Here is a 17473-nt window from a genome sequence, read left to right on the forward strand (position 1 = left end):
TCCAAAATGTCCTAATGCACTTGAACGATTCAACCTTTAAACCCTAGTTTTCGTAGAAAATTTAGATATAAATATTCTCAAATAGAGAGGGGAATGATATCAGTTGATCGGTGGGGTGAAACTTCTTGGGGGAGGTATTAGTAAAGATGCTAGTTTCATTAGCAGCTTAGCCATAAAGAGAGCTGAAAACGCTGTGAATTTCATGCGTCTTCTCCCACAATTGTCTGACCCGCATGGTGAGCTCCTTCTACTTTGGTCTTGTATGGCTATTACTAAACTTTTCTTTTCTTTAGGCTAAGGACGTGCCAACCCATTCACATGGAGGATGCAGTGTTGTTATTTGAAAATATGTTGCGTTGGGCGATTGAGGACATTGTGGTTTGTGATGGCCCTTTCTTTGGTGACATATAGTGGCAAATTGCTTCCTTACCCATTAGGTTTGGTGGCTTCGGTTTATACTTGGTTGTAGAGACTACCCTGTATGCTTTTGTTAACTCAAGGGCCTAAGCTTCGGTATTGCAAGACCATATCTTATGGGATAGCGGCATATATGATATGGATTATGATTATTCTTGTGCCTTAGCTTCTCTGCGTAACAAGCTTCCAGACATTGACCTTAGTAGTTTTATAACAAAGGACACCACCGTCCTTAAATCCCATAATACACTGGCGACTACCCTTTTTAGTAAAATTATCCAAGATATGGAAGTGCATTTTAACATGACGGCTCAACAGAAAGTAGTTTTCCAGTGTTTACGTGCACCACAAGCTCAAGATTTTCTTCTAGCTATCCCTATAGATTGGCTTGGCCAACATATGTATCTTATGGAGTATCGCACCATCCTCAAATATCGTCTCATGATTCCAATATTACCAACTAACGAGATATGTTCGGTGTGCCGCATGGCATGTTTGGAATCTTTTGGAGAGCATGCAGTTCATTGCAAAGATCCCGGGGTTCAAATATAGGCACGATATGGTTAAGGATGTTTTGGTCGACATATTTAAGTGTGCCAGGGTTCTGTCAAGAAAGAGGGTCCTGTGAATTTTTTGACTGACCCGATAAAATGAAGGTCAACCCTTAGACCGGTTGGCGTTTTGATTTTTGAATGGGTTGAAGGGAAACACGTATGAGTGGATCTTATAGGGGTATCCCATCTCATAGGCTTGAGGGCTTGGGGTTTCACAGCAGGATAGACGGCATTAAAAGCTGCTACATGCAAGGTCACTAAACATGAGAAATCGTGCATGGAAAATCAACACGTCTTCATACCATTGACATTTGATACATTTGGTTTCCTTGGACCGGATGCGGTAACAGTTCTTAATAGAGTACAATAGATAATGCATAACAATGTTATATCCCCTAGATCTATGGATGTAGTCTTCAAAAGAATTTGTTTTACCATACAGAAAGGCTTAGCGGCACAACTTGTTGCCCATCACTACTAGAAAAATACCCTTTAATGACGCGCAAACCATGACACACGTTGTTTTACGATAAGCAAAAGTGGGTGCCCTAAAAATAATGTTAGATCTCCCAAAATGTGAATGATTTAAGACGCGCATTTTTACGTGCCCTAAAATTAGTGTTACAAAAAAAAAAAAAAAAAAAAAAAAAAAACACGGAAGGCACCTATCACAAAATGGGCGTCGTGAAATCATGTCGTTTTATATTTTTTTTAATGAAACGCGCACATCTTCATTTTTAGTAGCGGGAAAAGGAATTCCCCAAAAATTAGAAAAGTTAAAATCCCGCCATGTCGATTTAGGTCTGGTTCCGTCTCCATCTCTCGTTCACTTCCATCTCCACTTTCTCTTCCATCTACAATCTCTCTTCAATCACCCACCTCGCCGGCGATGAAGGTTTCTTGTGATTGTTTGTTGTACTTACAAGCCCTAGGTCCGATTTCAACAAAAATCTCTTTGGTGACTCATTGCCTCTCCCTGTCGAGTTCGAAATTGTCACCAGAGGAAGTAAGGGCAGTGCAAGATAATGAAGGGCCTTCAAAGGCGATTTGTTTATTACAATGTGGTAGCAGAGACGACGGTGCTACTAATAGCCCTAAACAATAGTCATCTTCAAAAAAGTTACAAAATCAGACATGCCTCCTTCATGTCTCTCTCTCTCTCTCTCTCTATGTGTTAATCGATTGGTACTTTCATCGCCTTTAATAGCTACAAGAACCCTAACCCTCGTCCCGTCAAACAAGTCATTGAAGTTGGGTCATATACAAATTAGACATGCCTCCTCTGAAGACGCCTATAAGGTGCAAAAAATCTGCTAAAATTGACGGTGATTCAACTACATCTCCTGCTGTTTCTTCCGAATCGATGATCAAGGTGGAAGTCGTTTTGGAGAATTCTGTAGTAGGTGATGTGAATAAAGCGATAAATGAGGGCAGTGAACCAGACGCGGGTGGAGATAAGGTCATAGAGGATTTACCGCTAGTAAGTGAGGATGTTGGTAAAGGGAAGCAAGGAGAAGGAGATGGAATCGTTTACCTAGAAAATGATGAATCTGACGAGTCCATAGTCTAGAAGATAGATGATTTACAGCATGGAAGTGAGAATGTGGATCAAGACAAACAAGGATCAGGCATCAATGGTCCCCAACTGGAGACAGTTGCAGGTAAGAAATTTTTTCACCATGAACATAAATTTTGATTTATCACTTGATTGCTCTTGAAGATGAGGTGTTTTATAGTTAAACTCATACATCAATGATAAAAAGATTGAATTTAACCAATTTGACATGAATTTGGATGATCATGCGAAGGATAAGCTTGAGAAATTCATGGTTTCCAATAATGAATCTGGTAAGAGTATAGAAAGTGAAGTCTGAACAAGCTCCGACATGTTTCTCAACAAAGCTCAGGTAAACCGATTCATCTGTGATTCTGTTCATAATCAAACCTAAACATATGTAACATCAATGAAGAATTCTGAACAATATATGTAATGTTTGATCTTTGATTTGAAGGATAAAGTTGTTGCTGGAATTGAATCAAGGATTTCTGCTTGGACATTTCTGCCTATTGAGAATGGAGAAGCTATGCAAATATTTCATTATGAAAATGGTCAAACCTATGAACCACAATGGGATTATTTATGCTAGGTAACATTTATTCCATTTATTCATATCAAGATTGTTTGACTTTGTTCTTGATATAATAAATTAGTCTTGTTAAATCTGATTACATACCATACAATCTATTTCTTTTAATTTCTAACATGATTGTTTTTTATAGAGTGGCTTGTAAGTTGGAAGTATGTAAGTGATAATAGTTGTCTCATGGTTTCTCTTTATTCAAAATGCATACCAAGTGTTTGATGGATTGCCTCAATTAAACCAATCAACAAAAAAAGAACTGTTTATACCTAATAGATTTGGGATCGTCTCCTTCGTCTCCCTTTCATTCTTTGTTTTTAACTTTTTTTGGTTCTTGTTTCATTTTTAATTGAATATTATCAATTTCTTCTTACTGATATGGTTTATGAAATATGAAGCACGAAATTGAGGCTACCTTGATCTGGTCAAATTGATGAACTGTTTTCCTATGATCAGAATATTAGAACCCTAATTCTAGAAGAATCCGATTGGTTTTCTAATATTTCATATATCTTTTTTGATGTTTTTAATGATTTGTTACTATGACAACAACAGATGAAATGGGATTCATATCTGAAGATGGTGAACCACAAATACAAACAGATGAAATGGGGCCCAACGGTGCGCTTATTTTACTTTCGTATTAATCTTCCTCTCTATCTTCCCGTAAATACAAAATTAATCCCACTGTTGATTTAGTGAATTAGGGATTAGGGTTTGGAGTGATTTGGGGAGAAGATGGGATTGGGTAGGCTGAGAAGAAAAGGGCAAAAGTGGAAGAAAGAATCAACTGAAACAAATTGGGAGATCGAGAAATGGAGGAGCAAGGAGAACATGATCGGCGACGTTGCCGCTAATTCACCGTCCAATACAGCAGACGAGACAGTGGAGAATCAACAGCAAGAAAAGCCATGGCATTCCTACATTTACGAGGATCTACCTCGTATGGTTCAGGAATCTGCCGATTCCGCCGTTCGCTTTGCCCGGTCGCTGCAGCAGAATTCGTCCACTCATATTCGAACTCTTAAGGTACTCTATCAATATCTATGTCTCATGTTCGGGTGCGTTTCATTTCTTGTGCAGCTTTCCTTATAGTTAGGGCTTCCGTATATACGATGAATGTTTATATGTGTGCATTCTATGATGGATTTTATTAAGGACTAGTAGGATAATTTAAATTTGGTATTTTGATATATAGTCTAGCTGTTCGTATGCGTTAATGTGTATCTGTATCTCTTTGCATGCTATTTCAGGTGGCTTTTTCATCTATGGGATGATTGCTTGTCATTGAGATTCTATTGTTTTTAGTATGAAACTTAGCTTAATGTAAACAAGAGACAAATTGATACATAAATGATCAACCGTGATTCAAGTTTGTGTATACATGCTTATATTTCGGGTAGGTTAAGAAGATGGTGCACATTAGAAGCTCTTTTCAGCATACTACTTAAATAATCAACTAGATTATCAGAATTATCCCCCTAGAATATGAATTTAACATAAGCCACTGACAATTCTTCTCAAGAATATAAGTTTTATGCAGCATAAGTTGGAGCCAAATTAGTTATTTCTCCTTCATTCATGCAATCTGATTGTTAACTTTATTACCCTTCTAGTTTGTTCTATGTGATCATCAGTTAAAATCCCACCTTAATTTCTTATAAGACACTGGCAAGTCTTACTTTTCATGTTCATTTCCAGGATTATGTAGTTCAATACACAGCATAGTATAGGAGTTATGAAGATTTGGTGTTCAGTAAGATCAAAGGTGAATTTTTCTTTTTTACAACTACCAAACATTTATTTCATGATAAAAAATCAACAGTGATGCCATATTTTAGAGGCTTGATAAGTTGATATTTCTTGGATTAGTTTTCTCTCATACTTTTGTGTCTTAACATATCAACTCACAATAGAGAGCACCCAACTTTATCTGCTGGAATTGCAATTATAGCTGCTCTTCTCCTCATGAGAGGTAAAGAAAGTATTCCACTTTACATCTTTAGATCAACAATATATAATTGCATGCTTTACATTTTCCGTATGCACTTATGATTTTTTATTTGTAACCTGTTGGCTTGAATGAACTCATTGGCTTGCTATGAACAAGGTGATATTGTGTCTGTGGATCCCAACATTAACATTGTTATTCATGAGGATATAGTTGGTCTTTATGAAATGCTTGGATCTTGATATGGTGAGTATATCTACCTAACAGTCAGCATTTTTTAGTTCAAACATTATTTATTTCCAAAATGTGACATTAACATAACAAATTGTTGTATTTGCATTTGTTTATGGAGGCACCACCATTGTTATAGAAAGCTAAATGAACATTGTGTTTGGATGAGGCCTATCAACCCCCTTGGTTTGAAGAAATTAAGGGTATTCTTGGAATTTCAAGTGGGCATCATGTATATGAGTCACTTGCTCAATTCAATCAAGAAACTGTAGAACATATATTCAGGTGTTTTATTTAATCTATTATATGTTTATAACTAATTAATTATTATGAATATAAAGCTTGACATGTATTATAATATTATATGTTTAAAGTACATCACTTCCTGCAGAACCATCTACTGGAATCAAGTCCGTGAAGCCAAAAGTAAAGGCAGTATCAATGATAGAGTTGTTTACATCAGAGCAGGTTCGTGAACATATAACAGGTCTCAGGTAGTGGGTTGGCCAGGTCAGAATCTGCATTTTACTTTATGGATGTGTGTTTTGTTTTTTGTTTGTTTTTGAATCTCTCATTTTATACAGAGCAAAGCAAAAGTAGAAAAGAATCAAGCTCTGGAACACTCGATGAGTGAGAACTCGTGTCAACTATGTGCAGTTGAAAAGCTGAATTTTGAACCCCCGCCTATACTTGTCCAAATTGTTATATGGAAGAAGTTGAAAGAGGAGAGCGGATGCCTCTACCACAGAGTGTTGTACTTGGAGCAAAAGATTTACCTCGAACCATACTCAGTGATCACATAGAGAGCAGGTTGTTTGGAAAACTGAAGCAGGAGAGACTTGAGCACGCAAGGTTCTATGGGAAAACTTATGATGAGGTGATGTTATAATCCCCCCAAAAAAAGAAAAGACAACTCCATAACATACATTGTGAATGAACAATAAAGTATGTATCTTACATTTTCTTTATTATCAGGTTCCTGGAGCAGAAGAACTTGTTGTCAGAGTGGTCTCTTCTGTGGACAAGAAATTGGAAGTCAAGAAACAATTTCTTGAGATCTTTCAAGAGGAAAATTACCCTGTGGAGTTTGGGTATAAGTCTAAGGTATTTCAACCGTACTACTTTCATTGATTTGTTTATTATAGCATCTTTCCCTACATTTCTTCCTATACAATATATTATACTCTAAAAAATCTACCCAGTTATATGCGATGGCACTATCTTGTGGTTTTGGTATGTGAATCCCTAAACTAGGCTTTGTTGTTTTTGGTAGTTCTATTGTTTCAGAAAATTAAAGGTGTAGAAGTGTGTCTTTTTGGTATGTATGTTCAAGAATTCGGAGTAGAGTGTCCGCAGCCAAACCATCGGCGTGTTTATCTTTCTTATCTGGATTCAGTCAAGTACTTCAGGCTTGAGATTAAGGCTGTGACAGGGGAGGCTCTTCGTACATTTGTATATCATGAAATTCTGGTAAGTAACTTCTCTGTCGTGTTAGATCTTGCATAGCAGTTGCCTTAATTCTTGTTAGGCTGATTAAAAAAATTACCAATTTTATTTTCCAGCTACTTTTCACACAAGGGCATTTTGGTCTTTTCCTGATATCTTTTGTATGTCTATTTTCAGCAAGCTGGTACAGCAAAATCTTTTGTATGTCTATTTCAGCAAGCTAGATAAGTCCATATGTCACTTAGTTTTGTTCTTTTTTATTTTTAGTATGTGCAACATAGCGAGACATCAATGTCCTTCAAAACTATGGATGATGGCCAAGTCTTACTCTATGCAGTAAGAATTAAAGAAATAGCAATGCACTTTCATTCATTTGTTTCATATTTTTTTCATAGTTCTCTAGAGATATTTTTCCTTGTGTCATAGAATGATTGGCTCCTATCTTGTTTTTTGATATTTATACGCATTTTTTAAACATATTTCTTTATTGTATTGCATGTTAAGTTACCGAGTATAAAAAAGCTTACTGATCATGTAGGTGTTCAAAACAATAGAAAATTTTTAAACATATTCTTTTATTGTATTGCATGTTAAGTTACCGATTTGCCATGTGTAGGTCTTGTTTATGTGCATAATGTCAAGCAAAGTAGCTCGGATGTTGTGAAGGTGGGCAACAAGTTCTTGTAGTTCAACTATTATTAGTTAATGACTTTCATCTTTTTCACATTTGATGTATTACATTTGTCTACTATTAGAATGATTATTTGTATAACATTAATTTGTGCAATGCATTGTATTATTTGTATATGGTATTTTATTTTCCATTATGAGACATGAAATGCAAATTTAATATGAAAATAAGTAAATCAATAAATATTTTTTTTAAAAAAATTTAAAATTACGATACGTAAAAATGTGTGTCATCTTCATTTATGACATGGCCTATCTCGACGGGGGCTTTCTTGATACATATTGTGTGTCATTAACACGCGCGTCGTAAGGTTACGACACGCGAATGCGTGATGTCTTCCTTTATGACAGGGCCTTTCTTGATGCGCATTGTGTGTCGTAAACGCGCGTCGTAAATGCGTGTCATAAATGAGCGTCGTAAATGCGCATCGTCTATAGACGAAGTGCAAAAGCGCGTCATCTCTCTTTATGACAGGGCCTTCCTTGACGCGCATTTGCGCGTCGTCTGAGCCTTTTACGACGCGCAATGAGCGTCGTAAAAGGCTGTTTTTCTAGTAGTGCATTTTCCTTCTCATTCATTGTACTATGATAACTAAAATCGTAATTTAAATGTTAAAAGGTTTGATAAAAAAAACCTTCACGTCGATCATTCCGTTGGTTTGTCGTCTTGATGGAAGAAATGTCCACTATTCTGCTCTCCCATTACTGTTAAGCTTTTCAATCTTAAATTCCCCGGTTTCGACCTCTCATTGCTACGAGTTCTCTTAATTGAACAATGGTACTCGTTATCTTTGGTTTCCTTGTGGTCTCGCTTGGAAACTAGGGTTGAAGTTCTAGCCATTATGCCAATCATTGCCCTGGTAAGCCTGTTTTGGATTTTAATTATATAGTTCATTTCTAATAACTTGTTTAATTTCGATTTCTAAATAAATTTTGTTTGCTATTAAATGAATGCATGATTATTTTGTAGTTTATACTTGAAGCCACTTAGTGAATTCCCGTTAAAACTTATTAGTGGTGAACTATGCAACCGAATGGATCATAATGCATTTTGGGAGTCTGGATCATTTAGTTTAGGGAGGAAGATTTAGGGCGTGTTCGAGACGGAGTGTTTGAGAGCTTCTAGCTTCTAGCGTTTGACAAAACGCTCCGAACAGAAAGCCTCATTTGGCACTGCAAGATTCTAGCGTTTAGTTTAAACAAAACACTCCAAATCCAAATGCTACTTCACGTAGTATTTAATAAAACGTTACAAGCTACAAGCTACCCGCTACAATTTATCCGTTACCAGCTATTTTTGCCAAACACGCCCTTAGTAGTTGAAGTATAACTGATTTTGAATTCCATTTTCTTCCTCTTAAAGTGCTTCTTTAATATGCCTGAACTTTCAGACTATTTTCATTTGAGGTTTCTTTGACAGATAAATTGAATAGTTCTGCTTGCTGATAAATTGAAGTTTTGTTTGGATAGGCTTCAAACACCCATACTTGAATCCATAAATTTAGCCACTTTATCCTTTCCCTCATTATCTCCCTTCATATATCAAATATGTAACTGATGGGAGTTCTTGAGTTTCTCGTATAGATTGATATGGAACATTTGTATTTAAAAGTCCTGTTGCTGCAGAAACTAATTTACCAATTTCTTTTCAGCCTAAAGTTTGCTTTTTTACCTTGTTCTTGTCCCAGATTTTAAATATATAATGTAATGTCTGTTAGTTTCTATTTATTATTTTTGTATGTGGTGGGTGCAGTTATTTATCTATTTGGAGGTGATTTTGGGAAAATGCTTTACACTGGTGATTTTCGTTGGGAAGTAACAAGTAAAATTACAGAGATGGGAAAGAACATGCTTCTTAGTGCTCTCAACAATCATAAAGTGGATACACTTTACATAGATGACACTTACTGCAACCCATCATATTCATTTCCATCTCGGGAAGTTGCTGCTCAACAGGTGATGTGTTTTGTACTTCTGTTATTATTATTAGAGTAAATTACAAAAATTGTCCCTGAGTTTATCTGATTTCTTGCAGTTTTGGTTCCAAAAAGTTTTCTCTTACAATTTTGATCCTTATTTGAGTTAATATATGTTATTGTATTTAATTTCAAATTATAATATAGGATGCTTTTTAGGACCATAATCTAATTGAAAAATCTTATATCTGCAGGTGGTGAATATCATCAACTCTTATCCTGAGCATGACACCATCATTGGCAGACTCATTAGGGAAAGAGGATTTATTATTCTACATCTCAAACACGCTGAAACTAAAGGTAATATTCACTATTAATCATATAGTTTCCTTATCATGTCAACAACATATGTTAGGATCAGGATCAAATTGAGTGCATGCATCTTATGCAGATTTGGGTGTGGCTGTTGAATAAACTTCTTCACACTGGGTACCTTATGCACTAAGGTAACAACAAGTAGATAACGGAAAATAAGAAAGAAATGAAACAGAGAATTAGCAACAAAATCTAAAAAACAAGGGAATGAGAAGATTGCTTGGAGTCTAAATATTATTGACTTAATAAACTTATTCTGGAATAATAAAAGAAAGGTACGTACCTTAATAAAAAATAAACTTTGCTATTTTACCATTTGAACTAAAAATCCCTATTTGATTCAAACCGATTATCCCAACAGTGGCCAGAGCGATTACAGACAATGCATATTCTAGGATTACATGACAACTTTACAACCAAAACCACTTTAACAAGAATACGAGCTGTCCCTCGTTACAGTTTTACCATTGAAGTCCTAGAAGGACTGAATACCATGCGTCCCACGATTGGCATCATGCCATCTGGCCTTCCATGGGCACTGAAGAAAAACAAATCGTCTTGTGGTCTTTCCTCTATGAAGACAGTAGAGTCAATGGGATCACTCTTTCTTGATTTGGATACAGGAAACAGATATAGAAATAAAATTGAAAAACAGCATGAGTACATGTACACAGTTGCGTATTCTGATCACTCATGCTTCACAGAGATAGTGGAGTTTGTTAAGTTCATATGCCCAACTCACATGAAAGGTATTGTGTCTTCATCATCTTCTTATGTTGATCCTTGTTACCATCTTCCCCACATCTATGGAACATCGAGTTTATATGAAAAATATATGGTTGAGGTAGACAGCGAAAGAGTTGAAGGCAGATGTAAGTCTGATGAAAAATTAAAGAGAAAAAGGATCAAACAGTATCATTCAAGCTTTTGTAAAAGTAGGGTCAGTTTGTTAAGAAGGTTTAAATGTGGTGTGAAGTTAAGTAATGAAGAGTATTGTGATGATTGAACTATGTACTGTTTGTGCTTAAATAGGTTAGTGACTGTAAATCTGTACTGTATATGTGCAACTTGGAAAAAGTCGTATGGAAATAAAAAAAATGGTTATATTTGGATTTAAAAAATTTTGAGCATTTATTTACGTTCTTAGAAATGGAATGGTTGGATCCTTCTACATGAGTTTATGACATGGTTGATTGGGCTTTTCTTCGGTCCTTTTTGGCATCCATGTCGGTTATGATCTGGTGGTTTGTGATGTGTGTTACATCGACATCTTTCTCTTTTAGCATTGATGGTGAGGTTCATGGTTTCTTCAAAGGGAAAAATGAGACATGGTATAAGTTTGGTTGGAACTGATGGAGATGACAAAGATGTCAAGTCCCACCAAGTAGAAAATTTAAGCTTGTATTTATACTGTTGGATATGACTTGTCAAACATATGAAAGGAATTGGAATGGAGAAGTATTATAAATTATATTGACTGACTTGTACAGTTATTATTCCAAGTGGGTTTAGCAAGTTAGACTACTATTTTTGTTGACTAGAAACCAATTAAGAACTTCACCTCAGGGCTCAAATGTGAGTTGTATAAAATCCAATCCTGGTGCTTTGTTTCTGCATATGATACAATACCTGTCATCTCTGATTCTCTATATATCTATATATATCTCACTTTCCAAATTTTTTACAAGTCATGTGCTTCTTCAAAGAAAAAAGTATAGTGAGGTTTGTGGTCCTCCTGTATTTCACTTTATCCATCACCATCTCATCTGGAGCCAACACCATCTCTGCAAACCAGTCTCTGTCTGGAGACCATACAATCATATCTGAAGGCGAACAATTTGAACTTGGTTTTTTCAAAGCAGGTAACTCTTCTAAGTATTACATAGGCATCTGGTATAAGAAGGTCTCTTCCAATCCTCCCACCATAGTTTGGGTGGCGAACAGAGAAACACCCATCTCTGATAGATTCCGTTCAGAATTAAAAATCATTGATGGTAATTTGGTGCTCTTGAATGAGTCCAAGTCCAAGATTTGGTCAACAAATGTCACAACCACCACCACCACCACTTTGAAGCCCGCCACAGTTGTTATTCTTGATGACGGAAACTTAGTTTTGAGAGACTACGGTTCAAATTCAGTTGAACCTATTTGGCAAAGTTTTGACCACCCAACTCATACATGGTTGCCTGGTGCTAAATTTGGTTATGATAATAGAACAAAAAAGAACCAGGTTCTTACATCATGGAGAAGCAAAGACGATCCTGGTGTAGGACTCTTCTCTTTCGAGCTTCAACCGTCTAGTAATGAGTATGTAATCAAGTGGAATGGCTCCCACCAATATTGGATAACTGGTGCATGGAATGGGAAAACATTTGACTTATTACCTGAAATGAGGTTGAATTATATTTACAATTTCAGCTACCATACGAATGAGAATGAGAGTTACTTCACTTCTTCTTTGTATAATCCTTCCATTATATCTAGAAATATAATGGATGTTTCTGGTCAAGTTCAGCAACTAACATGGTTGGAAGCTACCAAAGAGTGGAATTTATTTTGGTCTCAACCTAGAACGCAGTGTGAGGTCTATGCTTTGTGTGGGGCTTTTGGAAGTTGCAGCCAATCAGGATTACCTTTCTGTAGTTGCTTGACTGGCTTCAAGCCTAGATCTGAGACTGATTGGAATCAGAGTGATTTTTCAGGTGGATGTGTACGAAAAACCGATTTACAGTGTGGGAGAAACATGGAAAAGGCTGATTTTCTCAAGGTTACAGTCAAGAGTTTGCCTCCAAATAAATCCATGGCAGTTGGGAGTGCTGGAGAATGTAGTACAACCTGTTTGAACAGTTGCTCATGTAATGCATACTTTTTTGTTGATAATGAGTGTTCGGTTTGGGATGGAGATCTCCTGAACCTCTCGGAAGATAATGATAGTGGGAAAACAATCTTTGTCAAAGTCGCTTCTAAAGATCTTCCACATCATAAAAAGACTAATTGGGTCACCGTGGGTGCTGTTGTTGGGTTTGTAGGAGGTGTGGTTTTTCTCTCGGGTCTAATTGTGCTTTTAATTTATAATAAAAAGAGGATATCATTATCGGTGCGTAAGACGAGAATGGAGGGATCATTGGTGTCATTTGTCTACAAAGATTTACAAATTGCCACCAAAAATTTCTCAGACAAATTAGGAGGAGGTGGTTTTGGCTCTGTTTTCAAGGGGGTACTGCATGATTCATCTATTATAGCAGTGAAAAAGCTTGAAAGCATCAGTCAAGGAGAGAAGCAGTTCAGGAGTGAAGTCAGCACAATCGGCACTATCCAACACGTTAATCTTGTACGCCTTCGTGGGTTTTGTGCTCAAGGTAACAATAAGCTGTTGGTCTATGATTACATGGCAAATGGTTCTCTGGACACCCATCTTTTCCATGGAAAACAAGTTTTAAACTGGGAAACAAGGTATCAGATTGCACTTGGAATTGCAAGAGGATTGGTTTATCTTCATGAGAAGTGCAGAGACTGTATCATTCACTGTGACATAAAGCCAGAAAACATTCTTTTAGATTCCGAATTCTGTCCTAAAGTTGCAGATTTTGGTCTGGCAAAACTTGTTGGTCGAGACTTTAGTAGGGTTTTGACAAGTACAAGGGGGACAATAGGGTATCTAGCACCAGAATGGTTATCGGGGGTTGCTGTCACAGCCAAAGCAGATGTTTATAGCTATGGAATGGTGCTTTTTGAATTACTTCATGGTAAAAGAAATGCAGAAGCATCTGAAGATTCAAGGAGTAAATACTTCCCTGGTTTGGTTGCAAATGTTCTTATGGATGGAACTGATATCCTTAGCGTACTAGACAGTAGGTTAAACAGGGAAGCTTGTGTTGAACAAGTGACAAAAATATGCAAAGTTGCGTGTTGGTGCATCCAAGATGAGGAAGAGAGAAGGCCTACCATGAGTCTAGTGGAACGTATTCTTGAAGGTGTTTTGGATGTGGACATGCCTCCAATACCCCAAATCTGCCAGTATAATTATTTGTAGTGTGACATTGTAGTCACTCACATTAGAAATAAGATCGTTATAAAATAAACAAGTAGTCGACTTTTTTGTTGCAAATAAATTATCGTTATTATAAAAATGCAACAAATAAATGGTGGCTTAACCATTGAATTACTAAGGCCCCGTTTCTTTTTTATTTGTATTAAGTATTGAATTTATAAAGTGCATTCAATTGATAATGATATCTAATTGATGAAGTGTTGCTGATTGTTTTTTACCGGTCTGAGTTCAAGTAATTGACCTTTTTACCCATATTTAAAAGTAACAAGTAACAAAATTATCATTCATTTCATAATTGTTAAAAAAATATAAGTGTACCATATACCATTAAATAACTATATATTTTTAAATAAATTCAAAATAACATGATAACATGTAAGTTTACCATACTTTATATCACAAATATAATTTTAAATATTGAGATCGAAAATTATAAATTACCAACAACTTATCAAATATATATATATATATATATATATATATATATATATATATATATATATATATATATATATATATATATATATATATATATATATATATATATATATAATCAACATCAAATAAGAAAGGAAATTTTGATAGGAAGTTAAGAAATTATTTATATACATATTTTCTTAGCAAAAAAATGAAATGAGTCATTAGATGATTCAAAAGTAAGATGATTCACAAGAAAAAATTTTGAAAAAACACCTTCATGAGTCATTTTTAGGTAAATCAAGAAAAAAAATTCACTTTTATGACAATTTTAGTGAATATCAAGAAAATCATCATATAAATGAATCATTGAAATGTTTTTTCGGGATTTTTTTTGGTGAATCATGTTATTATTGATTCATTTAGTGATTCATTTATTTTGTTCGCCAAAAAAATAAGTCGAAAAAAAATTTCTTACCTTCCTACCAAAAAAAAAATTCTTACCGGATCTATATATAAGCCGTTTACCTGCGCAAAACGACGGGTGCGAATAATTTCTTTAAGAAATTAATTTCTAGAGGCGATTAGTGTTTTTGTACAAAGAGTTTACTGCATCTAAACAATATCAATAAGGGTTAAGTTAGCAGAAACGAAATCAATAAGAATTAAAACATGAAAAGTTAGAATTCTTTACAAATATACATGAACTCATTTGATGTATAGACTTCACTGTCGTTGAATTGTTTATCAAGATTTACTAATATTTTTGTATTAACACGTGATATCCCTCTGGATAATGCCAAATAGATAAATTTTGCCAATGATTCCTCCATGTCTGTCTAAAGATGATATGTTCCCATTCAAGCTAAAGAGAAAACAATTTCCAATGCAGTTATGTTTCGCGATGGCAACCAATAAAGTTCAGGGACAAACAACTTCAAATGTAGGTATATATCTTCCAGAATCGATTTTCCACCTCAATGACATTGTGCTGAAAACTTTTGCAATTTTAATCTTGGTGCTGTTACACAATACATTTTAAAGGTTCAATATTTCGTACCAATATTATTGGGCATCCGACTTTTTACTGAAGGTAGTGATGGGGTAAACCACTAACAGTGAATGAGTTTAAGATTTCCACCAGATAGAAGTTATTTCTATCATTTTCTGCTTAATCAAAACTATAGAAATTCTCTCTTCTCCACCGAATCAGTTGATTAAATAATCATTAATCTCATCGATACTTTATTTTTGGTGGATAAATTGTATGTGATTAGTGGATGACAAGCAGTTTCCTTCAACATATAATTTCTTTCACCAATTTGTTTATTTTTTGTTAACTGACAATATTTTGTGACCAAGAAATTTGAATGTGACATTATGTAAGAAATTTTCAATGTTTGGAGTATTTAGGTATTGATAAAAATATCACTTTACTATACGATTCATGAAAGTGATTTATTAATACAAACATCTGGTCTTCTTAGTTGAAGCATTTGATCTTATACATATTTATTTGTTTAGCAACAAAAAATGTAATGGTTTCATGTCAAGTTTGTTAACTAGTTTTATAGACATAAAATCATTGATATTATCAAACATATTATCTCTATTTTTTAAATTCATAATGATAAAAATTGATAAATGTGTTATCTCAATTTTATTAATATAAGAAGGTATAACGTTAAATTGGTAAAATTATATATTCCGGTTTCACTGATCAAGTATTATTAATGATTTTTTTTAACTTTTATTTACTAAAAATAATATAAATAAATATTTTTTTTACATTTTAACTTGAATAAATTAAAATTTACAAATCAACCCACTAACATTTATTTTTGGAAAACCTAACCACTTGTAGGTTGTAGAAGTGGAAAGTTTTACATTGTAACATAAAAATCTAAAGCATTTTTAATAATATTTTTTAACCAAATCAATTAATATAAAAACATTATGTTTAGTTAGTATTCAAACTCAATTAATATACTACCGAGCCCTGACAGCTGAACAAAGCCCTGATTCCACTCTGGTGCCCTCGCCATATATAATCAGTTCTCCCCCACTTGGGGTTCGAACTACCACCCGCTGACCATCGCAATCAACCATGGCACCGAATCAACTAAGCCAATCCATCCCCACAATCTCGCACACCTCCCCCATGGGAATTGGAATCAAGTCTATCGGGAAGGCTAACCCAAAGATCTCCAACTCACATCCTCGGTAGACCGAAGAAGCAGAAACCCCGTGTTCATTGGCGATAAAGACTCGCAACGGACACTCAAGCTCGCCTACTGGCATATTAAATTCCCTACTAAATGTTTGTGATACAAATGAATGACTCGCCCCCAAGTCAAACAAAACCAATGCAGGTCGGGAATTCACTAAAAACCTACCTAACCACAGGTACAACAGATAAGCATAAAACAAATATAATAAAAGAAATAGAGAATAGAAACATACCAACAACCACGTCCGGTGCCGCCCTGGCCTCCTCGGCTGTAAGCTGGAAGGCACGCCCCTGAGCCTTCAGAGGCTCTGCCTTAACTAGCCTCACATCCGAAATCCTCAATGTAGCCAGCGCAGAAGCCTGTGCCGGCTTAGCGGCAAGCAACAGACAGTTGGCCTTCAAGTAGCCAACCTAATCACAGTGATAACATAACCTCATGCTTGGAACTGGTGCGGTCTGGTGAAAATCCTTCGCATCATGCCCCTCCTTGCCATACCTGTGGCACCCACTACCAGCTCGACAAACCCCAGAATGACTATTGCCGCACTTTCCACAAGTGCGGCTCTACTGATCCCGGGACCTGAATCAGCGGTCTCAGACCGCTTCGGCACCAGCTGCAACTGTGTTGGGGCCTACCGCTGCTCCCTCAACTCTAGGTCAATCTCTAACTCACGCCGCCTCGCGGCCTCCTATAAATGCAGAAGAGTATCACAACGTTGGGTAGACACAAATTGTCGGATGTCGGTCTTGAGCATGCTCAGATAACATGTCATTTGAGCCTGCTCGGAAGCAAACTTTGGGCAGAACATTGCCCTCTCTGTGAACATGCGGGTGATCTTCGTCACCGACTACCCGTCATGTCTCAAACTCAAAAACTCCTGAGCCAAACGTTCCCGTTGAACCCAAGGGATTTAGCGAACGCGGAACATATCCCTGAACTGCTCCCAAGTAATAGTAGTTATCTGATCATCAGTGTAAGACCCTGTCATCAGTCTCCACCAGTCCTTGGCCCCGGACCTCAGTAGGTTCAGGGCACACCTGACCTTCTGTTCAG

General features: G+C 36.0%; 1 protein-coding gene and 1 pseudogene across 1 annotated transcript; both read left to right on the top strand.

Annotated features, from left to right (window-relative positions):
- The first annotated feature begins 3850 nt into the window (after positions 1 to 3850).
- LOC111890087 (uncharacterized) lies at positions 3851 to 10868 on the top strand (annotated as a pseudogene).
- A 438-nt stretch (positions 10869 to 11306) lies between these two features.
- LOC111890065 (G-type lectin S-receptor-like serine/threonine-protein kinase At2g19130) lies at positions 11307 to 13883 on the top strand. Its single transcript, XM_023886223.3, has one exon. It carries the CDS (start codon positions 11412 to 11414, stop codon positions 13752 to 13754), a length of 2343 nt encoding a protein of 780 aa, XP_023741991.1. The 5' UTR covers positions 11307 to 11411; the 3' UTR covers positions 13755 to 13883.
- Positions 13884 to 17473: the final 3590 nt, after the last annotated feature.

This window comes from Lactuca sativa, chromosome 3 (genome assembly GCF_002870075.4).
Source record: "Lactuca sativa cultivar Salinas chromosome 3, Lsat_Salinas_v11, whole genome shotgun sequence".
Taxonomy (NCBI): Eukaryota; Viridiplantae; Streptophyta; class Magnoliopsida; order Asterales; family Asteraceae; genus Lactuca; species Lactuca sativa.